The following is a 24,545-nucleotide window of genomic DNA, read 5'->3' as shown; positions in this document are numbered from 1 at the left end:
CTGGAGTATTCATCCTCTCCTGCATTTGGACAACCCTCTGCAGAACTTACCTATCAGTCATGTCAAATCTCTGTGGGCTTTAGCAGGTTTGTTTGCCAACAGATGATCTGAAATAGTTAAGCAGAAAATGCAACAGAAAACAGAATGTGTCTTTGAAATTATACACCTGTATGCTACTGAAAGCTGCAAGAAAAACTTGATTTTCCTATTTAAAGATAAGGAGAGTCAGACTGATTGGGATAATTACTACCAACTCTTCCAAGCAAATACAAAAATCTTTATCCAACTGAGCAAACTGCTGGGATGGTGTTTAGGCCTGCAGTAGTTGAAGACCTGACTCAGGCACCTGTCAGTCGAGATCACTTGTAAAAGGAATGAGTACCTACTTTTCCATTCCCTGGAAACGTGTGCTGTCTACCTCAATTACATATAAAAGTAATCTAAACTAGTTAAGAATAAATGTATGCAGAAATTGCCAATACACAATGGTTTCTTAAAGCAGTGGCAAGCTACATGAGTCTTCTCATAGAAACAACAGTGCCAAAGCCCTTCACCCAGAGCCCAATTTCCTTGCAAGGCTGGAGCCCAGCCATTTTCCAAATAGCTGCAGACACACACAGTGGCTGCAGAACTGGAGGCAATGTCCGGGCAGCTCTCCTCCTTCGTGCAGCTACCAAGTGTTCAAATCTTATCAATACTCATCTATCATCTAACTTCCTACTAGGAGAGCTTAGAATTGACAATGTACATCTGGATCAGCAGAACCCTCAACGTTGGCCCAGCATGATACAGACTGACATCACCAAGGATTTCATGTACTACTGCCTCATTACTGTGAACTCCACAGTTTCAGCTACTGTCAGCTCCAGTTGCTGGTCATCAGGCATGTAGTAATGAGCAGAGTAAAGCTTGCTGGAGGCTTCCTGGAGCACTGTCTTAGCAGGGAGGGCCTGCTGCCTGCAGCTGAGGAATGCAGTAAAATCTGTTAGACCTGTCAGAGTGACTGCAGATAAAAAAGCACACAAGAGCCCTGCGTGAAAGCTGTGCATTAAATATGGCCCTTGCCTTGGTCTCTTCCAGAGCACCTTGCCTAGATGCACATCCTTGTAAGATGGTCACATGTAGCTGCTTTACACTTCCACAGACAGATACAACGCAGAGCTCAGGGAAAGTCTGAGTACTGAATGTTTTAAGCAGGTGACCCATCAAGTGGAATGCAAACCCTAGACATGTCACAGGCTGGAATACTTCAGAGACTAGCTGTAGATTTGCACATAGCTAATCACAAGGAAGAGCAGCGACTGCTTTAGGCATATGACACATCTGAACCATCCTTCATCTCTGGAGATTAAAGCCAATCCCCAAGGCTTCAAGGGGTCCACTCACCTCCTTTCTGTCTGATGGGAGAATGCACGAGCACTAATTGACTTTACAGACTTTCCACTAAGTGGCTTGCCCTGTCGCCTCTTCCCCACAGCTGCTTAGGTGGTGAGCACTTGCTGAAGACTCAGACACTTCTGCTTCCTTCTGCTGATAGAGACAGCCTCCTCGCCCAAGCTCATGTGCAGGATCCACTGCTGCTGTTACCCCTTCAGAGTAATACAGCTCATCCAATTGCTTTTTGCACCCAACCAGCCTAAACTTGGGATTCCCTAGCACAGAACAACCAAAACACCTTTTTATTTTACTTAAACTGTGCATAAACAAGACCTGGGCAGGACAAAACTGATGAACTGTGCCAATTCCTGCATGCAACCTGTGTTTAAGTACCTACAGGCAGCAAGTCATCTATTGCATTTTGAACCTCTTTTACTGGAGGTTGACTTATGTTATAACTCATCATTCTTGCCATAATGCTTCAAGAATATTTGCCACACCACCTCAGTCACATTTTGTTTCCATACTGAGGGAGCCTCAGAGTAGTGCTGTTGGTAAACAACGAATTTTTCATTCCAGCTACATATCCACATGAACAGGAGACTTGGCCAAACAGGGCTCAGGACTGCACCATTCCTGCTCAGAGAGCATTTTCCAGGTTTTGGTCATGGTGGCTTGGATGTGCTTCATCTTTCTTCCTGAGAAGGACTTGGGGGTGTTGGTTGATAAGAAGCTTCCTATGATCCAGCTTCAGTGCACGCTTGAGCCCAGATCTCCCGTGTGCTGGACTGCATCCCCAGAGCATGAGCAGCACGTCAGGGAGGGGATTCTGTCATTCTGCTGCACTCTGGGGAGACCACCCCTGCAGTCCTGTGTCCAGCTCTGGGGCAACAACACAAGAGGGATGTGGAGCTGTTGGAGTGAGTCCAGAGGAGGCCACAGAGATGCTGCGAGGGCTGGAGCAGCTCCGCTCTGGAGACAGGCTCAGAGAGCTGGGCTGGTTCAGCCTGGAGAAAATACGGCTCCTTAAGGGGAGACCTTAGAGCAGCTCCCAGTGCCTAAAGGGGCTGCAAGAAACCTGGAGCAGGCTTTGGACAAGGGCCTGTAGGGACAGGACAAGGGGGAATGGCTTTAACCTGACAGAGGGGAGACTGAGATCAGATCTTAGGAAGAAGTTCTTCCCCGTGAGAGTGCTGAGGCCCTGGCACAGGTTGCCCAGAGAAGCTGTGGCTGCCCCATCCCTGGCAGTGTTCAAGGCCAGGTTGGACGGGGCTTGGAGCAACCTGGTCTAGTGGGAGGTGCCCCTGCCCATGGCAGAGTGTTGAACTGGATGGGCTTTAAAGTCCTTTCTAACACAAACCATTCTATGATTCTATGATTCTTTCAACTGACTGACCACGACCTGTTCCTGCAGTAGTTTGGAAGAGCCATCACTACACCCCACACAGCTCATTTGTGTAGACTTACATGGCCAGAGACATTTGCGTCCCACTCTCAAAGAAACAACAGAGCCGGAAACCCTTTACATTTAACAACCCTAGCTATGCTAAATCCCTTAAACATGAACGCTACCACCACAGCAACCTACAGGATGTATGACCTGTTCAAAACCAAGGGCATGGTTTTGCAGGAAGGTGTGAAGATGTACCTTCCTTTAGCGTGGGTTCAAGCCGAAGCTCTGGCAAAGGCTGGAGGCTGGCAGAGGAGCCGGGACGACAGAGCACGCACACACACCCACCGCCCGGCTCCATCTAGGGAGAAGCCGTGGGGGCAGGATCTCTGACACGAGCTGCTTCAAGCCAACCTCCAGCTGAGGGTCGGGTGTCCATACCCAAAGCTCTTCCAATGGTAAAGTCTTTCGCAGCAAAAGAAAAGAATCTGCCCCTTTACCTCCTCTATTCAAGAAAAGGCACTCTAGTTTCGGGTGAACGTTGCCCTGCCCCGGCGCTTGCGAGTCGGGGGCATGCCCGCTGCTTTCTCCGAACTGCAGCCATCGCCGCGAAACTCAGCCCTCCTCCTCCCGCGTCCCCCCCCTGGTCCCGGCAGGAAGGGGAGGATCCGCCACCGCCCCAGAAAGCTGTGCCACTGGTACCGCCGCGCCCCTAGATCGGTCGGTTCCCCTTGCTTCGCCGGCCGACCCTAGCTTCTCCGTGGCCCGGAGCCGCACCGGGGCAGGCGGAAGGGAGTCCCGCCGCTATGTCTCAGCCCGGGACGGGGAGGCAGCCGCCCCCCGCCGCGGTAAGGTGGGGCTCGGGCGGCGGGGCGGGTGGCTGTAGCCCCCAGGGCGCTGTGGGGATGGCAGTGGCGAGCCCCGGCGGCGCTGCCCGAGCTGCCTCCCGGGCTCGGCGTGGCCGCGGTCGCTGCCCTGGTGCCGTAGGGCCGGCAGTGGGAGGCTGCTGCCGCGGCGGTGCCGCCCTGGGGTGGAGGCGGCTGGTGGGGCGGGGTGCGGCCCAGGCCTCGACGAGCCGAGCCGGGCAGCAGGGAGCAGCGAGCCGAGGGCAGCACCATGGCTTTCGCGCGGTGGTGGTACGCCACGGTAAATGCAGGGGTGCGGCGGGACGGCCGGGGAGCCTGGGCCACCCCCGGGGGAAGGAACGGGGCGGCGGCGTGCCGCTCCGGCGGGCGGCCTCCCCTCTCTGTCTTTAAGACTTAGGAAAGGATTTTACGGTGACAGAAGGTACATCAGCGCTTTCCCCCCCCCCCCCCCCAAAGCGTTCGTGCAGTAGAATTTCAGGTCAGATGAGAATGTGGTGTACTCTGGATGTACTTCTATCATCCTGCCGCGGATAAGTGACGCTGAAAAATCAGGGATTTGGCAGTTTCTGTCATCTTCTGAAGTAAGGCAGAGCTTGCTAGCTGACGAAAACTGCACCACTCGGTCAAAACATAGCGATGTGTGACATAAGGCAGAATTTTTATGGGATTGTTTTGATACAGAGGGTTGACCATTGTACAGGGGGCTAGTACAGGGGGGTTGTACAGTTTCTGCTTTGGAAAAATCCTCGTAGTGTGTCTGTTCTCAGGAACATACTGTAACTGCAGGTAGATAGTGGAGTTGCCAGGAATTGTTGTCTCTTGCTAGATTCTCCCTGAGTAAACCATAGCTGTCTCATAGCTCCACGTGGTTTGGCTGGATTTAGGTCGTTAGTCATTATAAACCTGCAATTGCTGTTGAAAGTCTTCTTTACAGTTTATTAGTCATATGCGGAAACGGTCTCTTTACAGAGCAGTGAAAAAAAGTTTGTGTTCTGTTAAAGTTTTATGGAAAGTATGCACTGTGTAAGGTGGGTTTCAGAAGGGAACATAATGTATTTCCTGAATATATAATCAGGTAAATAGTATCTGTTAAATTTTAAATTGCTGTAAGTAGCTTAGATAGGCATTTTGAAACGTTTTTGAGTATTGTTCGTTGTGTCAAGTCAAATCAGTGATACAGTATGGTGGAGGACACCAAGTTACAGGGAGGAATGTTTGGGAATTGCTGCGTTAAGTGATGACATGAATGTTAAAGGCCTCTGTTGTCCTGGGTCACTGAATCCAATGTACAAAAAGATGCTAAGACAGTGTGCTGCTATTTGTGATCAGGTAAGGAAACCACTGACCCACGTGCTCTGTTGTAAACCTGTGGTTACAGTTTTGGCACCAGAATAGCGCCTGCAGGCCTGTGTGTGGGACTGCAGCGTGCTCTGGCCCAGTGCACAGGACAGTTTCTGCCTGGGAGACCTTCCTGAAGGATGAGTAAGGAAAGCAGAAAAGGTGAGAGAGAGAACAGGCGCAAAAAAGATTCACTGGTCTCTCTACCAAGGTTTTTACTGGCTTGTGTATTTAAACCAGAACAGGATGGCTGTAATAAGAATCTAGGTTTCACCTTTCCATTCCTTACATTGCTTGATTGTAGTTCCCCTGCCACCTCTTTCCATTTGGCAGTCTCCTGAGCAGCATCAACGATCTCTGCTGCATTCTCAGTTTCAACTGAAAACAGTAGGTCAGATTCCTCTCTGTATGGAATGATGCATTTCCTTTAATATCTGCAGTGTAAAGTTGGTTGACTTAATCTGAGAGGCTTGCAAGGAGGCTTCCCTTCTTACCCAGTGACTGAGCGTGTTGTCACTGCAGTCCTCTGAGATGCTGCTCAATGGCTTTGAACCAAAAGTTCATTTATGCTTATGGGGCTCCTGAGGTTTAGTAGGAATTTCTTGATGCAAGACTTTTAGTTGAGGTCTGATTTGTGTAAGCATGGGCTGAGAATGTAGTCATGTGTTCAGTTTTTAGAATTTTGCCCTGTGCTTTTCACTGAGGCCAGTTTCTTTCTAGTTGCTCTTTGTATAAGAAGTTAAAGTTGTGTCTATAAAACAACAGTGTCATGAGATTTTTGTGCACTGTTGAATAAGATGAATATCTCAGGATAAATGTTCTGGTTCATGATACTTCTTTGTATTTTCTGAACATGTGATTATGAGTGGGTTTATGTGTTTCAGTTTTAGTTAGTAAAGATGGAAAATATTTTGGGCCAACTTAACAACTGTAAGGAATTGTTGTTAATTCCTTAGTTGAACTAGAAATGTAACTTCAACTTCATGCCCACTGTCTGTGTGACAGACCTGGAGCTGCTCCTGTCCTCTGCCTGGTTATGGATATATTTCTTTGGCAATGTAAGGAAAGATGAGTGGAAAAAAGAAAGAGTCAAAGGAAAAGTCAACTCTGTCATCCACTTGATAATGTAAAAGAGTGATGGATGCATACTGTTCTGGAAAACCTGAGCTTGCTTAGTCTCTTGCTAAGCAGATTGATTGATTTGCTTTTATTATTATTTTTTTTTCAGTAGAAGGTTCAAAGCTTGGAAATACAGAGCAGAAAAGAGCTGCTGAAAGGCATTTTTGAAACAGGGTCTCATTTTGTCTCAAGCATCAGCAGTTCAGGGAACCAGCATGGTCTTCTCAGAAGGTGTGTTAGGAAGTTGCATTCCCAGGTTACCTCCTCAGGATGGCAGACTTTAAAGTGAGGTAATACTTTCATAGACTCTTTTATTATCCAAGTCCAGAGAGTATCAGTGATGAATGTGCACACAGTGCGTGATTCCAACTTACTGGATAGAAAATTACTTTGGTCAGGCCATACGCGATGAACAGTATTTGGCCTTTAAGTCACAGCCTTGTTCTTGTAGGTGTTACTTGGCACAGCCTTTTAGAGGGAAGACAGCATGCATTTAATCTCTCTCTCACTCGAATTCAGGGGTAGCAAAGTTGTGGCCATTGTCCTGGTCCATTCCTTTTTCTCTCTGGCCAGTGAAGCTGCTCTGGGGTCCTTCTGGGACATGGCTTTGATACCCTGCTTGAGGGAATGCTGCTAGGCCCCTTGTCCTGCCCTCTGCAAGCAGCATAGACGGCTGTGCCTAGCTGTCAAGTTGAGGATGGGAAAAGAGGAAAAGTGGATGCTGAGGCAGGCAAACACAGAAGTCTTGGCACCCAAGAGGGCACACTCCGAGCTCTGTCTGTGACTTGCTGTTACAGTGTTATCTTCTTCTTTGTAGTCTTGAGACCGGAGGCCCTGTTGATGCTGTGGTCCTGTCTGGTATGGGTTTCCTTGGTGTGAAGACAAGGAGATGGATTAGGGAGAAAGAGTAACACCAGATTTGGCCCTGGTAAAAGCCTGGCACACTCTGTAGGAGGTATGTAAGACTCCTGCATTCTGGAGTTGTTTTAGCAAAAGAAAAAAAAAATCTAAGCTTTAAATGGTGTTGCTGCTTTTAAAGCTATGCCCAATGTTGAAGAAGCAAATGGATAAAAGCAGTAAAATATGTGCAGGGTACAGAAAGGCGTGCTTGTTTTAGTAGCTGAATCTAGGTAGCACTTTGTGCCAAGGGTATCTGTTTAGGAAGAGGGCTGGTCCACACAACAAAGTTTTGCTGGGCAGGAGCTGTGGCTCCTGAGTGTGTAGCAGTGCTGGCTCTGGACTTACCACTTTGTAAGCAAAAACGCACTTACTGACGTTGCTTTCAGAGGTATGTGGTGTGCGCTTTTATTGTATCACTAAAAAGTGCAGATAATGAGGCTAATTGTGTCTATACTGAAAGTGCTATTACAGGACACTGAGTCAATTCATCTCTTACATTAAACAACAACCTACAAGGACTGTTTTTCCTCTGAAGAGGCACAATTGGAATATGAGAATAGTATTTTCAATTTTAAAACTTGTCAAGTATCTTACTCATGCCCAAACTAATTTTAAAAACTTGAATTGTTAGAGGTTGTCTAAAACAATTTTTGAAAATGTTGTCATAGACCAAAATAGTGGAAACAGATTAGACACATGCTAGTTCTTTTTTAGTCTTGCTTGTTCGTTCAGCTTTAATATTTTCCCAGCATGTCTGCTGATGTGCTTGAACGTGTTCCTATTGAAGATAGTGCAATCATACACGGATCATTACTTTCTCCCTGTAGCCATGTAAAGAAAAACCTGTACAAACTCATTACATTAGTGGGTTAGCAAACTTTACCTCCTGCTGCTCAGTCCTCAAAACAGAAGGAATAAATGGGTCTCAAATAATCTCCTCTATTTACTTAACAAAACAAACTGGACATGAATCTTCATTCCCAGGTGTCTCAGTTGCTTTTGGAAGTTAACGCTAGCTATCAGATAACAGCGACTTCTGTATTCATGGTAAAATGTTTCGTTTTTTACTATTCTAAAGATTAAACAATTTGCTTTTGAAAAAGCTTTTCTGAGGGGCCATATTCACCGCTCACCAGAGATGCAGAGAGTAAAGCATGCGCTGGATGCCAGTGTGCATGCTGAACAAACTCTGTCCTTCTGTACACTGCCACACTTGGGCAGCAGATGGGATTGCACATAAGGTTGGATGAAAGCAGAGGTTTGAGGTCCTGGAGGGGATGTAAGATGAAGGAGGTTTGGAAGATGTAGAAGAACTGTATTTCCTAACGTGTACCTGTGTCTGCACTGCTACAGCATTTAGTTCTTGCATATCAGCAGCAGAATTCTGGAGAAAATAGTAACAGCTTTCCTCCAGGTAAAGAAGGCTGGGCATAATGAGCATTCTAATGTGCCTAAGCAGGTGTTGGAGTGCTCATGATAGCGTATATCGTGTTGGTCTCTCTGAGAGATGTTCAGTTTCTGCTGAGGCTGGTGGGACTGACAGTGTTTCTAAAGCCAGTATTGAAGAGTGCTGGGCTGGTGAGGAATGACTGATAAGCTTAATATCTTCCAGAACTTGTCACAGGAGTAATCATGTTACATGTACTGCCCTGGCATGACTTCATGACTGTGATTTTGCTTGAAGATATCCAGCAGATCATTTAGAAACCCTGTCCATTAGTGAGAACGAAAACTTAGGATGTTCTCTTCTGTCGTATTGTGGTAGATGAAAGGCATCATACATGCACTAAGATGTTTGGGAATTTCTCTACATAGAAGGTATACTGTAAGATCTTAACTACGCATTTATTTTCTCTGTTTAACAGCATGGTGACAACAAGGCAAGTGGAACTTCTTCCAAATCAGGAGAGAAAGAAGCAGGTGTAGCAGAGGTAAATTCAAGTATTTGAACATGCTAAGAATCATTGGTAGTGAATTCCACCCCATACAGGTTTTTGTGTTTTGACAGCAAAGTGGTAGTTTTCAGGTAATTAACTGGTGACTGTAGTTACTCATTCATTCCAGGAATGTATAGCTCTGTCTTGTACTGCTGAGCAGCCTGCTGGAAATATTTCTTTGTTCTGTTGATCCTTTCACAAATACTTCACATTTGTATTGATGGAAATGATCTTGGTAGATATGTCTGTTCTGCAGTGCAGGTACACTGTGGGACGCATCTGATGATCCCAGTTTTTCAATTGTCCAGAAGTAGGGATGAAGCAAGTGCACTGTGACGCTTTCCACCCTGTCAGTATCCTGGCTTTTATTCCAAAGATACAAATCCAAATTCATACATAGATGTTGCACAGATGTCTGTGCCATTTCCTGGCATGCTTGTAAATATGTGGGCCATGTTGTATTTTAGAAAATATATTTATTTGCCTTGCTTCCTCAGGAACTGGTTCGAGTCCCTGCTGGGTTATAACACTGGATTTATAGAAGCAATTTTATAGTCAGAAGCAATATGGGTTGCAGGCAGTGTTAGGAACAGTACTTGGAAAGGTCAGCTGTCTCATTGTTAGCCACTGGGAGGTAGGTCCTTGTGTGCTAGTGAGTCAGGCTGGTATTACAAAGAGGAGGTGTCCAAGTCAGAATGTGAATCCTGGTACTGATAATTAGTTCCCCAAGAATCTCTTCTATTGCAAGCAGGAGCAGACCTTCCCTGAGGAAGGCTAACATTAGATACAGAAAGAGAAGAATTTGTATGTATGCCTGTTACTAACTGTCTACATGTTGGCTTCAAATGTCCGTCACTGACACAGTGAAGCTAGAAATAGGTGTGCCTGGTACTATATTCACAGCAGAAGCTATGTGGAAAATAACTTTGTCTAAGCTGCGGTGCCTTTAACTGCAGTGCAAATCAAGGCCAGTGCATGTTTTTACTGCCATCCTCTGAAGTGGATGATTAAAGCAATTACCTTTCTTTCCTGTCCAAATACCAAGGAAGGCTTGTCTAGCCTGAGAACGTGTTCCTCCTTTCCTCTCTGGACAGTTTTAATTACTGCTTAAATAGCATTGTTCTTTTATACATGCTAAGTTTAATGCCAAATTCTTTGCATGTTGTTCTGAATATAGAAGTGCTGACTTCTTGGGAAGGCTGGGAGTTGAAGCCCATAGTTTGGGTTGTGGAGTTACTGCTTCTGACCTTTCACTGGGAACATTATTTCTAGCTAGTAAAAGAAGGTTTTGCTTTTTGAGTCCTTAGAATCCTGCATTTATGCTTCCTCTTGTGAATTTATTTTTGTATTTGACTTGTTCCTCATTTACTTTACAATACTTAAAAGGGAAAGTAGATCAAATCGCAAAGGGAAAGTAGATCAAATCTCTTTTCCTTAGGCCCACTGAACAGGTTCAGGCCCACCTTGGTTCACATCCACCTCCAAAGCACTCTGATATTTTTAAGCAGTTGAGATAGCAATTAAAATCTTTGTACAGCTTTCTTAAGAGTCTTCAATGTCATATATTGTCTAAAAGTCAGAGGTTACGCCTGCTTTTTGAAGCATAAATTTATGATCTATCTGTAGATACCTGTAGACAACCTTGTCTAGCATATTGAGTTTGTTCACCTCCCTACAAGAAAAGGTTTGGTAATGCATTATAAAAATGACAAGAAGACATGAAGGTCTTTGAAGAATTCATATTCATATTGAAGGGAAAATTGTAAAAGCCTGTATACTCATTGTGTAGCTAAAAATAACAATGACTTTGTTCCTCTGATTCTTTGGGTATATAGTGAGTGGGAGATGCTAATTAGCTGCTTCATCAAGGAGAGCTCAAAATGTGTAAGGCATAGAACGGACTTCTCAAGCCTTTCATTCTTAGAGACTTAAAAGTAGATTGAAAAAAACCCAGCAGGTTTTCCGTAAATGAAAACCTGCTTGGCAAGACATGTACTTGGACAGAGGTGTGGAGGAGATTTAATGGCTCCATTACATTTTTCCATTTCTAGCATCATAATGTGATAAAATAATGCTTTAAAAGAGTTAGGAGTTACCAGTGTGAAGATGATCTATTTAATAACACTATAGTTTTGGAATTACATACAATCACAGTGGGGAGTATGTGCATTTTATCTGTGATGTACTAACAGATGTTAGTTCATAAGATTGTTCCTTCCAGAAGTATTTACTTTTTGTTTCTAGTAGCTTATTGCTTGACTATCACACAGTCCTTTCATCCTTAGATCTTCCAATGTTGTACAGAGGAGACTAGACATATTACCTGAGTGACTTAGATAAAATGTGGGGAATGGGAGGTGCTGAAACAGAGAGCTGGATTTGACTCATTTAAGGTCATCCAACTGCTCAGTAGGACAGAAGAGAAATCAGGTCACCAAGTACCAGGCTGGTCCACTCAGTGTGTAATAAACAGCATCCTCTAAGCTCAAAGGCGAAGCCATGAACTCCCTGAAGGCCATGAGCCTTTCCATCTGAATCATGGAACAGGCCTCCCTTTCTGCATGGTACTGGTAGCACGGCTGGCAGCTGCAGTTTGTGTTTCCTCCTCACTTGAAAATGCAGCTTCTAAAATCCACTCTGTTGTACTACACTGGAGGGTGCTGACACTTAAATTGCACAGCTAGAGCCAACTGACTGGCTGGAAGAGGCAGACAGCAGGTGAGTTCAGGAGTTTCCAGCAACCTCTGTTCTGCTGAATGGCTGCGCAGGCTGGAAAGTAAAGGGAGGACACAGTCCTTCCCTGCCACTCTTCCCAAGGGTCCAGCTCTCACCTCCTCTGCTCAGTGGCTGGAAACATGAAGTTTAATGTAGTACTAGGGTTCCAACTCTTCCTTCTAGGATACTAAATTTAGTCTGTTTAATTTCTGAGAACAGAATTAAGATGTGGCCTTAGATTTAATATACCCTTTTTACTTTAACCCTGATCCTTCACAGCAGCCTGTGGCAGTTACTTGGAAGTCCTTTGGTTGCGTTAATACTCAGTGCATTGCATCTAGCACAAGAGAGAAGGTATTGTGGAAGGGTTTCAGAGGGGCTAGGACTGTGATAATCCTGCTTCATAGGGCCATGTTGCTCTTGGATCCGATTGATCTTTGCTTCATTACCTGTTAGCAAAGACACTCATACTGCCTTGCCTTATTTCACTGGTGTTACTCAAGCACGTCTAGATAGACTGGGGGATCTACTTGCCACAGGAATGGTCAGCTTTAGGTTGAAATACACATAATCTGTTAGTCCAATGATGAGCAACTATCTATATGTGTATCTATACCTGGTGTCTTGTAGACAGAGGTGAAAGATTTGCTGGAGGGACAGAGCTGGAAGCTGCAGGTGTGCTAGAATATGTAATCAAAAGAAGATACACACTTCTTTATTAGCATAGTTGACCATGAAAGTGTGTGTGTGTTATGGTTGTATTAGTCATTGCTCAAAGACAAAGGTTCCAGTCACAAGGATATAATGTCTTGGTTGTCAGAACCTTACATTTGTTGAATTCACATTCTAAGAAGGAGACTTCTTGAGCTAAATCAGCTTTAATGAAACGTTTTAATTCCTTGTGGATGTGTGTCTGGTAGATGCTAGCAGAAAAGACTGTTGTTGGAATTGGTGGGTTGCTCAGGCACTTGCAGTTGCTGCATGTTTGCAGCTTGGATGCACCTGAATCCAGTAAGAGTAAGTGATGTGCTGCTCTTTTTGCATATCTGCCTGTGTTCTCACTGTGTTGACATTGTGGTTCTGAGTCAACATGTTTGCAGCATGCTATTGCAAAGTATATGGAATAGGAAATTTCATTTTCCTTCCTTGGAAAGACCTATCCTCCTTTTACTGTCATAGAGGGAAAAACTGAGGAGAGCTTCTGTATCAGTCTAAAAAACTAGCCTGTGAATTGTTGGCATCTGAACATAAAAATGCGGTATTAAAAGGAAGACAGAATCATATATTCTAGGAATTTGAAGCCCCAGCTTAGAATGGGGCCAAGTTTTACCGACTATGGTATGAAACAAGACCCTCCTAATGCATCCTGCCATTTTGATTCATGCTTTACAGCAGTGTAGACAAAATACATACTGCTAGCTCAGCTCATTATTCTTAACAGGAAATATATTCTTTAGTTTGAAAAGATGACAATGTTAATTGGCACTGAAGCATCACTGCCCTTTTGGAGCTGATTCTTTGCTCTGACCTCAGGATTTCAGGGGTAGCTTTTAATCCTGATGCTTGTCATGCAGGATTCAGTTACTCGGAGTCCAGGGGTATAACGTTGAGTAATGACTTCATGAGTGATAAAAATCTGTTGGGGTGCCCAGTACTAGTCTGGGTTATGGAAGTGCATAAATAACTTTGACTGAAGCATTTGTGAGGCTTCTTTGCATTTTGGTACCAAATTATTTATTTTAAACTGCATTGGTTGGGTTTTTATCCACCGCAAGAGCACCTGGTGGCTGCAGGGGAGTGTGATCCTCAGTGGAGGAGTGGAGGGTTTCTGAGCAGTACAGGACCAGCTTCTTTGCCCGTCTCACTTTCCTGTTTTTGTTCTTCTTTGGCTAAGATTCAAAAGGTAATTGTCAAAAGCATTTCTAGGACAAGAGACTGCACGTTCTTTCCTCATGTGATTTTCTTTTCTTGTTTGTTTTTTTTTTTTAATTTAAAACAACTATATGCATTCTCTTTGCAGTATTGTAACACTTGAATGTTATAGTCCAAAATGAATATTTAATCCTTATTTCTAGACATCAGTCTTAATCATATCTTCCCTCAGAAAATCTACATATCAAAGAGATACATGTTTTATCTCCCCTTTATTAAATGTGGGGAATTAATATTTCACTCTGAAACAATGTTTTGGCTTTTTGTTTTGAAGCCATTGCTAACAAGGAAGAGTAAGTTGTAAGTACCTGTATGTCAGAGCTTTCATTCCTTCATGCACAATTCTATGCAGGCTCTTGATTCTCCTAAAGAAGCTAAGCTTTGGTAATTCATTAGCCTATTATTATCAGGTTGGGAAGGAGATGTGAGTACAGCTGCAAGGTGCTTCTTCAGCTGATTGTGTCTGAGACTGTCACAGGAAAAAAAAACTTTTCCACTTCTAGGAAGGGGAAAAGATGGGAACAGCTCTAATGGATTTGTTGATAAAGGATGTCAGAGCTGGTTTGCCTGGAAGGGGCATTGTGGGGAGGATGCTGGGAAGCACATAAACCCATTATTTCAATAAGTGTTAAAGAAGGATGAACCTAGCAGCATGATGTGGTGAATTTTTCTGTTTTTACAAATGCATTAAGGGGTAAATACCAAAGAAGTTACTGTTGAAAGATAGCCCTGGGAACTGAAATGTATCCCTCAGCCTGCTGTGATGAGTATTCAGCAAAGCGTAATGATTTGCTGTGGTGGCGTAACTTTCCATGTACCTTATCTCTAGGTAGGCTTTCTCTACTCCAGAGAATTTATTTGCTTCTTTTTCTCCTGTCTCTCCTACCTGTGTATCTTTATTGCTGTTCCACTTACCATGAAACAGAAAAATGTACACATTAACAATTTTTCCTTCATACTGTTTAATTGATTAACAGAAGTTCATGCTCAGGGCAAGGATTTATTTCACTCTATTAGGTTTTTTCCTAGCTCATGCTTGGAGGGGGATGTGAGGAAACCGGCTAGACTTGTATGTTGGTTTTATGTGGCAAGGTTTTGGTAGCAGGGGGGCTACAGGGGTGGCTTCTGTGAGAAGATGCCGAAAGCTTCCCCATGTCTCATGGACCCAGTGCAGCCACCCCTAAGACAGACCCACTGCTGGCCAAGGCTGAGTAACAGTGGTAGCACCTCTGAGATAACATATTTGCAAAGATGGAAAAGCTGTGTGTGCAACTGCAGCCAGAGAGAGGAGCGAGAATACATGAGAGTAGCAGCTCTGCAGACCCCAAGGTCAGTGAGGAAGGAGGGAGGATGTTCTCCAGGTGCCAGAGCAGATTGATTCCCCTGCAGCCTGTGGTGCAGACCATGGTGAGGCAGGCTGTGCCTTGCAGCCCATGGTGGAGCAGATATCCATCTGCAACCTAGGGAGGACCCGATGCCAGAGCAGGTGGAGGCCTGAAGGAGGCTGTAGGAAACCCGTGCTGGAGCAGGCTTCTGGCAGGACCTGTGGCCCTATGGAGACAGGAGCCCACAGGAGCAGGTTTGCTGGCAGGACCTGTGACCTGGTGGAGGACCCACACTGGAGCTGTCAGTTCCTGAAGGGCTGTGCCCTGTAGGGGACTCTCCCTGGAACAGTTTGTGATCCCCTGAGGAGACATAGCAGCAGAGGCTGCTAGTGACAAACTGACCACAATCCCCTTTCCTCATCTCCCTGTGCCACTGTGGGGGCAGGAGGTAGTTAATTCAGGAGTGAAATTGAGCCCTGGAAGAAGGGAGGGGTGGAGAGAAGGTTTTGTATGATTTGGTTTTATTCTTCATTGACCTACTCTGGTTTGATTAGTAATAAAAGAAGCCAACTAATTAAATTAAACTAATTTCCCCAAGTCAAGTCTGTTTTGCCCATGACAGTAATTAGTGAATCATCTCCCTACCCTCACCTTTACCCACAACCCTTTTGTTGTATTTTCTCTCCCCTGTCCAGCTGGGTGGGCACAAGGCATCCAGCCAGGGTCAGGCTGCCACACCTTGTGCCTGAAATTTTTGAGTATGTTGGTAGGTGTTATAAAAACTCCCTCTTCAAAACAGTAATTTATTTGTGGATTTTCAGAGCATCATAATTATGTTAGAAATACTTCTGTACCAAAAGTAAGCTCTGAGTACCATGACCATGAGGTCCTGAACCAAAGGTTGAGCCTGAGGTGCAAGCTGGGAGCTACAATAATGAAGGTATACCTGGTGTACTGATTGCTCTTCTGAGGTCTGCTCTTTTTTGAGTTTTTTTTTTTCCTTTTGTTTTTGAAAATGGAAGGGGGTAGCACTTAAAATTTTCTGTTCCTTCAACAACTTAATAACTTATTTAAAAGCTGAAGCGTTTATGTCTAATACTTTCTACTGAGTCTTTAATGCACTACATCAGTAAAACCCAAAGTGTTCTGCATCTCCGTACTGTCTCTAGAAAATTGCAGTGCATCACACCTCTGTCACCTGCCTTCAGGAGCATTGCCACCTAGGGCCGGAGGACTGCTGGTTTCTGAAGGGCATTAATAATGTTCATTGTAATGAGGGTTGAAGGGTGTGTGGAAGGAGAGTGTCTGCTATTTAGGGGCATCTGGTCAAAGGAGCCATGAGGAGAAAATAGCGACAAACCTGCCTACTTGGTCATATAAATAAGATGAGGGAGGCTGCAATAAGAACAATCCTGACTACTTGGGCATAAAGATATTTATCTCCTCAGCTGGAAGCGTAAGGAAGGGAAGGGACAGAAGTGCAGAGATACCAAACCTGAGCAATTAGTGTCAGTGGGGGCAACAATCAGAAATGACCGTGGGCAGTGGCAGCAGTGGGTGGGCTCTGGGGAGGCTGCAGCAGAGCTGGACTTTGCAGCTGATGAGGCTGGCAGCCCGGTGGGGGTCTGGCATGCTGGTGGGGTCAGTGGGATGGTACCAGCTGATAGGTGGACATAGAGGGATCACAGCCTGGTGCTGGTGCCAGCTGCAGGGTGGAAGCCGAGTGTCTGTGTCCTCCCCAGGGCAGGGGTGTGTTGTGTGGGGTGTGCATGTGTTCACCAGCAAACCTGCAGCTGGGCCAGTGGTGAGCAGGAGACCCCAGTCTGGGCAGGGGTGTCATGTGGGCAGAGGGTCCGTGCTGAGTTTGGGGTGCTGATGGGATGAGGTTGTGTTTACTGCATATTTGCAGTAAGCACCGAGGGGGACCCGTGGTAGCATCAAATTGCTGGGGTATGGGCAGGGGTGCCAAGGTGGCAGAATGGCCGTGACGGTGCTGGGGGGACCTGCAACAGTGCCCATGCTCATAAGCCTGGAGGGTGCTGAGTGTGTGATTGCACTAGTGCCCTCCTGCCTCTGGAGCCCCAGAGGAGGAGACACAGCTGTGGGTGCTGGTTGTTATGGTGAGTTGGGTGTGTGGGTGCTGCTGGACAACAGTGCATCTGGCTGTGCCAGTGTCCTGCCTGCTCATCTGTCTCCGGGATATGTGCTTAGTTTTGTTCCTGGATGAACTTGGAACCCCACCAATCAGCCTGGTGCTGGGCTGGGCCCCAGAAGCTATGCAGGTCTGTACTGGGTAGTACTGGTCTGTACTGGGCAGCACTGTGGGTCAGGCAGGAGTGCCTGGACTGGAGTGTCTGGTGGAGGTAGTCACACTCCTAACATCCCTCTAACTGGAAAAATCACTATTATACTTGTTTTTTGAAACAAGCTGTGAAGTCTTACTTGGATGTCACTGTTCCCAGTGTCACCAGTGTGAAGTGTGAAATCCTTGATGTAAATACCCCACTTTTTGTCAATCTGGTCCACATTTTTGTGATGTCAGTCTTGCATAAGGGTGGCCCAGTGCCCCAGGCTCTGGATGGAGGGTGACTTAAATGTACAGTTTGTTTATCTGAGATGCTGTCCTGGTTTTGGAGAGCAAGAGGTGGAATTAATGAAAGAGGTCTTTAATGACAGAGTCTCTCAGTCTGTTACAGTACCTAGCATCCCATCAGTTGCAAACTGGTGTTTCTGAGTTTGCATATGAGGTTGGTTATTGAACCTCTGGTCATTCTGCAGACTTCCCTGTCTGTAGAGGGTAATGTAAGTCTGTACTCTTTAGCTGTGTTGTGGATTTTCAGCTTAGCAGAGAAATGAATAGGTCTTACCCATCTGCTGCCTCCAAGAATCTGAAAAAGCTTTTTGCTGCATTCATTACTAATCTCTTATTTATCCAGACTTTGTGAGGTGTGATTTCAGCGGTTGCTGAGTTTTTGCAGCGGTACCTGATGGTACTTGATGATAATGGCATTGCATTGGTCAAAAATGGGAGGTTGTCATGGCTTTGTTGTTTCAGTTGAAAGAATATTTATTGACTAGAAAACCCATTATTCTGCCTTTGTCTTTACATCTTTACTTCCTGAGGTATAATGTTAACTTCTGCGTGGTGGTTCAAGTTAAGTCTGTACAGCATAGCTTACCAACCTTATTTTCATTGATACTTTTCATTAAAGTATATATGGTTACTGTTGCTTTAACAATTAAAATGGAGTCACTCTGCTGCAGGAAATGGCCCAGATTTAAGTGCAACATAACAGCCTTTTCTGGGCTAAGCAAAACTGAAATTAATTTTGTCAATTAAAGTTACATAGAAATTATTTCTGGATGACTTGCCTTGTATAAAATGTTCTAATGGACAGTTTTTTTAGTGTACCTTTTTATATACTGCTTTGTTTGCAGTTCTGCTTGGCTTTTCTCCTTCTTCATCAACACTTCTGACCTTTATTATGTCTTTTTTTTTTTTTTTTTAGAAGAAATCAGCAAGTGCTAGTGTTAGCCAACCCCTCAAAACACAGACAATTGAAGCACCTTCTGCTGTTAAGGTAATGCATACTTACAGGAATTGTCTCTTTTAGAAGTCAAAAGGATATGATATGACTTCATTCCCTGCAACGAGACAGAAAATGGTTCGTTTGCCAGCATTCAGCAACACTACAATGCTCTTTATATAGTGAATTGAAATTAAAGAGGAGCGCAGGTCAGCAAAATGCCAGCACTGACTTTTTGAAGAAATAGACATGGTTACATTCTCTCCTTTCACATGTTCTTTGTTAGTCTCCTTGTTATTTTTTAAAATCCTGGTCCCATTGGTATCAGTGGCAAAGTTCATTTGATTTACAGGGCTATGGTTCTTTTCTCACTGTTCAGTATTGTTTGGATGTTTGGATTCTCTTTACTCAATGGGCCTGATGACATTGAAGCAGTGAGAACTGTCTCTGCTTTCATAGCTCCTGGAACAATTCAGTCAGTCAGGAAGTTACCATCCAACGTATTAAAAGATGACTTGCATAGGAGCGCAGTTCATGCTTCCTGAAGAGAAGCAGGGATCACATTAAGTGTGCTGATGTCTTACAGATTATTAAAGTTTGAAATAGGGTGCTGAAAGTATGCTTTCTCATGGTGGTTACATGTGAACTAATGGCTGTAGTTGATGGTCACTGTTTTGTGCAAGTGGAATGCACCTCACTCAAGAGTAGAGAGAAGTAGCCGTATGTTTTATTGAGGTAAAATAATAATTTGACAGTTTAACAAGTTTGATGGAATTTAACAAAGTTTAACAGTGATTTGACACAATTCAGTAAGTTTGATGGCAAGGTTCACTTTATTAATTACTGCATGGAAGAAATGTAGAAAAGAAGGTTGAGTTAGAATCGAGTTAGAAGATTCACACAGAGACCAGAGACGGATAGAGTAAAGACAGCCCCTCCAGTGAACCATGAGTGGACTCCCTTGCTTTCTGAACTCCTTTTGGAGCCTCTCTAAAGCTGGGTCCAAACTAAGTCTCAGACTTGAACAACGGTTAGTGTCTAATGGAATTATCCATTCAATGTTTATAATAATATTGATTAATTATATGGATTAGTAATGCTTTAAAGCATTAATTCAGCATGCTATCAGTCACTTATCAAGGATCTGTCATGGGTAAGGAATCTCTCTGTCTTGGGTAAGGAAGGATCTCAGCCTCAGGTAAGGAATCTCTAACCTAGAGAGTTGCTCGACTCTCAACTCCTGCTCAAGGAGAGAGTTGCTCAAGGGGAAAGTGATTTGGCATGCAGTCCAGTGCAATTCACACTACACCAATACTGATGATAGTACTTACAGACTGATGTAGTTGGCTGCTAGTTGGTAGTATAGACAAGACAGATGTCTTCATCTGTCTTGCTCCAATATCTTGTTCTTTGGTTATCTTGCACTTTCGGGTTTCAAAACCACTCTTCAAAATATTTTTAAAACACTTTCAACTCCCTTGTATGTGTGCAAAGTGCTTTCCGTTGTGCTGGTTCCCCACAGGACATGAGGCCATCTGTTCCTTAGCCTGACAGCAAAGAGTCACTTGAATGTGTGACAGTATTCCATATCTGGAGATACCCCATCATTTAAAAGATCCTATCAGCAGGAAGTGTTTCTGCTTTTGAATGTGATTTTTATTATTTTCTTAATTTATAAATTTAAGTTTATAATTTATAATTTAAATTATAAAATTTAAATTTATAATTTTCTTAATTTTTATTATTTTCTTAAGAAGTAGGACATAGGGATATATAAATCCTGTTGTCCCCTTCTTTCAATGCATTTGTCTATCGCTGAAGACAGCCCAACATTTTTGTTGCTTTTCTGTCTGTTCCTTACAGTTTGGCAGGGCCTGTCTCCTGCTAGTTAAGCTGATTATAGTTGTACATTTGTAGTTCCCTTGGGAGCTGCAAGGGGTGGAACAGGCTCAAGTACAATCTTCTCACATACCAGTTGCCACCTGCATGGTCCCATGGAAGCTCACATTCAATTTTCTAACCAACACATCTTTATGTCTTTTTTTTCTGTATGTGTTCTTTCTATTATAAGCATATAATTTACATTAAGTGTGGAGGCACAATTTCTTGTGATGCTGTTAAGCATCATGAAAAAAATGTGACGTATTGTAATTGCCAGGAATTGTTTTATATTAGGTTATAGCAACTTAGGCTGTGTGTTTTATTCAGTACTTGTTGTTTGTCCAGTACTATGAAAATACTGACCTCATGGTCTTAAAATTGACTCTTAATAGGTATTTGAAGCTTAACCTTTTTAGTTTCTAATTGACCATGAATAGTTTCCTTCATTTTAGGCTAAACCTTCTCTTAATTATATCTTCTAAATTTAACAATCTCCCACAATCCTCGTTGCTTGTGAGCAGCATCTTTCAGCACTGCCAAGGTGCACACACTAAGAGATCACTGCTACCATTATTAGCAGGCAGCAGTGAGGAATTAAAGCTGAACTAACCTCCTTCCTCTGCAGAAGGTACCCTACCAGTGGCTGTGTTTTCTTTACAACGTTTTAAACTGGTTTTGCCAGTTACATAGCCAACAGGAAAGCAAATTTCTAGCTCAGTGTTCAATTATAGCTATAAATAGGCACTAATATTTGCACTCAGCCAGATCCAGTGATCTTTCTTGGATCTTTGTGTTCCTATATGGTAATTCTGTTGATACCAAATGATGTTTTGCTGCTTTTTATGTAGTAGATTTTTAGCATTGCTCTTAATGAGTAATTATTTTCTTTTTGTTGCTGGCTGCTATAGCTTAGTGAAGTGAGAATTTTTGTTCATACTACTTTCATGGACAATTCATTGAAGCAGTGCTGGAAGAATTCAACAACAGTGGAAATTTAGTGAGAATTATTTTTATTTCTGACTTGACTGATCAAGAGAAAGCTTCTTGATCTTAATAATTTAAGAAATTTAAGGTTAGTTACTTTCAGCTGGCATCCAAATTAACACTGTTTTAAAGGGGGATTCAGTCTGCTTTCTTCTGCAACAAACAGGAAAATGACAAGAAAAAAAAGAACAATTATTGAATGTCTTTGAGTGAATACCTACTGTTTATGCAGCAGACTGGGAATTTTGTCACAGACTTGTCTAGATTATCATCAGAAGTGATGCCTACTGTCAGTCTATTTGCTGGGATTTATTTTTTTTTCCTGCTACATACCTTATTTAACTGTCACTAATTTTTTATCCTAAAGTCCTTTCCAACCCTAACTATTTTATAATTCTATGATTCTATGATTTTGTGAGCTTTGCAGTCACTTTATTGTGAAGGAAAGAATTTTTGAGCAGAAATCATGTGAAGTCACGTTACTGATTGGGAACATCCACAGAAATGCTTAAATTTGTTTATGTGTTACTAGTTATAGCGTGAAGGTTGAAAAGGCTATCTCTAAATCTTGAGGTTATTCAGGAAAATATTTAAATGGTCTGAGAACTTCCACTTCATGTTCTCCTTAGAGTAGATTTGTGTTGTGGTGCACAGATCCTCAATTTATAGGTGTTTTGCAGCAAGACCATGGCAATCCCTGAGGCTGTTCCTGCAAGCTGCCTTCAGGGCTGTTGCCAGCACGTAGTCCTGCACATGAAAATCACAGGAACCATGTCTGTGTGGAGATGAGTGCTGGTCATCTTGGTAGCAGTGTCACATTAAGGGGTCTTTACCTCAATAAGAGGTTTACCTCCAAGAAGGGAGAAGATCTTACCCCTTCACTTGTCAGTTTGATGGGTTTGTTACCATCCCAGGAAAGGGGAGATCCTTGCATCCAATCTGCCTGTCAGAGCCCTCAGCAGGTGCTCAACCAGACAGCACAATGTATCAGAGAGTGATTTGGCCATCCTATTCAGAATTCATGGGAACAGATTCACCCATCGAGTTAAAAATTTAAGTAAATTTTTAAAGCCAATTTTAAGTCAATTTCGTGTCAATTTTAAGTCTCTGGAAATGCGCACAAAATAGATCTCAGCTGAGAATTTCTATGATATAACTCAGTGATAGCTTAAAGTTCAAAGATTGCTGTTGATAATATAATACAGTAACTGCAAGAGCAAGTGTGAAAATAACATACATAAAGCCAGCTAAAAACTGATTGTTAAATACACATAAAGTACAGCTCATAACCATCTGGTGTTCCTGTGGGGGGAGAAGACAGGTTCAGCCCATCAGTTGATCCCAGCAGTCATGATGGAGTCTTCCCTAATTTTCTCTCCTCAGTTTTTCATATTTATATGATTTACTTCAAATTAGTAAGTCTCCATAACTCCACCATTTACCAGTTGGTCAACTGACTTGCATAATGTTACATAATGGATTGTCTTGCTACACATGCTTAGGGAAGGGCCTCCTAGCCTGTGCAGGGGTCTTCTGAGCTGTGGATGTGATTTTTATTGTTAAAATGAGATTATAAAGAGGATAGTGCACCAAAAGGACACCCTAATCATGTTTTGCTGACTCTTGAAGACAGGTTGGGTGGGGCTTTGAGCACCTTGGTCTAGTGGAAGAGAGGCAGGGAGATTGGAACTAGATAAGCTTTTAAGGTCCCTTCCAACACAAACCATCCTGTGGTTCTGTAATTCAGATAGATGTCCAGGTCCAGACCTCAAGGAAATGTCTTTCCTGATTAGAGGTTTGTTAGTTTTGTTTTTCTTGGTCTGCCTACACAAGGCCAAAGCCTCTTCAGCTGTCAGTTCTCATCATAAATCAGGGTTGGTTTCTCAGGCTTCCTGATCTTTTAGGAGGCCCTTCTATATTTGCAGGTTTTACATAGTAATACAAGTTTCATTTTTTTAACTCTGTGTTTATGGAGCTTTAACTAAATGCCTATTGAGCTTGAGTGGCTCTAGTAATACGTATTTTGTTAATGGTTGGTTTGAAATTCTCGCTACAATAAAAATATAGCTTCCTTCATCATTTGTGAGGTGATTTATGTACACTACATGGTGCCTTCACGTTCCCCTTCCTGCTGGGATTGTAAGAGAGCCTGGCCATGATGTGTTGGCTCCACTCCACCCTCTGCTCAGTTTGTATATGCTGAGACCATATGCCAACGTCTCAGGGTTGCTTGGGGTGCTGTCTTAGGGTGGATTCTGTGCATATCAGCCGCATTCCATCCTGGAAGTAGCTGGTGCATTTTACCCTAAAATTACCTTGATATTATAACATAACTTTGAGGATTGGGGTGGAGGGTGTCTCTAATTTCCCCCATTAGTCCACACAGAGGCATGGCAAAAATAGACTAAAATGTTAAAAGTTGGAAGCTGCAGGAGTACAGTTCTGCATGGAAGAGCTGGTTTTGTGTAACATCATAGCATGTGGCATCCATCACCCAAGGTCATCTTGTTTAAAAAGCAGGGCTATGAAAGAAGCCAATGATCTGGAGACCATTGCAAAAGTTGCAACTTGTAAAGCTGTGTGGCAGTCAAAATAATACATCATTTCACAAAAAAAATACTTGGTACTTGACTCAAAAATGGGATATTTTTCTCATCAGCCTGTGTCATATCTTGTTTTCCCCTTTCTACTTCCATTTCTAGGGCTGACTTTTGTTCTTACTCCCTTGAGATAAAGGGAGGCATAGAGGCTACTAAGAAAATAATGGTTGAAAGGTTTGTTGGAGGGGTCTTTAAAAAAAGAAAAACAACCTCACAACCTATATAAAAGCCTCTCCAATACAACAGGTGTTGAGAATTTGATTCTTTAGAAAAAAATACAACTAAAAATAAAGAGCAGGCACTATTGGTATCTCAAGAAGTGCCTTTAAAATTCATATGAACTATTTTGATTTGTTAGTCTTAATAATAGTCTTAATTAGTAAAGTTTCAGCAGGCTTAATGGGCTCAACCATGTCAATTTATTTAGCTAATAACATTTATGTACTCTGGGAGTCTGGATAATCAGATTTAGAGAGGGGGTGACCCATAAACTTCTGAAAGAAACATCAGTCTGTTGAGAGAGGGGAAATTAGTAGGTTCCTTCCCTTGGCACCAATGCTCCTGACTCCAGGGATGGAAGACAAATACTGTTTATTGAAAGCTGAAAGTAACGCCATCCCTGAGTTGTGCCACCCTGGCAGGCATTTTGTGCCA

The 24,545-nt window shown here is 43.3% G+C and overlaps 1 protein-coding gene across 11 annotated transcripts in view; it reads left to right on the top strand.

Moving 5' to 3' along the window:
- Positions 1-3,421: 3,421 nt before the first annotated feature.
- CAST (calpastatin) overlaps positions 3,422-24,545 on the top strand; it is a 60,909-nt gene continuing 39,785 nt past the window's right edge. For 6 of the 11 annotated variants that reach the window (XM_062628488.1, XM_062628490.1, XM_062628487.1 and 3 more), the window contains exons 1-3: positions 3,423-3,615; positions 8,856-8,921; positions 18,409-18,480. In XM_062628488.1, the coding sequence (XP_062484472.1) occupies positions 3,574-3,615; positions 8,856-8,921; positions 18,409-18,480 (180 nt within the window). In that variant the 5' untranslated portion in view covers positions 3,423-3,573. Of the gene's footprint in view, positions 3,616-8,855; positions 8,922-18,408; positions 18,481-24,545 lie in introns of all 11 variants that reach the window. The other 5 variants (XM_062628486.1, XM_062628485.1, XM_062628493.1 and 2 more) reach the window with 3 other exon arrangements.

The sequence above is a fragment of the Pezoporus occidentalis genome, unplaced genomic scaffold (genome assembly GCF_034315485.1).
Source record: "Pezoporus occidentalis ecotype Australia unplaced genomic scaffold, CSIRO_AGI_Poc_V1 ctg318, whole genome shotgun sequence".
Taxonomy (NCBI): Eukaryota; Metazoa; Chordata; class Aves; order Psittaciformes; family Psittacidae; genus Pezoporus; species Pezoporus occidentalis.
The sequence above is the reverse complement of the archived record's forward strand: the minus strand, read 5'-3'. Positions and strand labels throughout refer to the sequence as shown.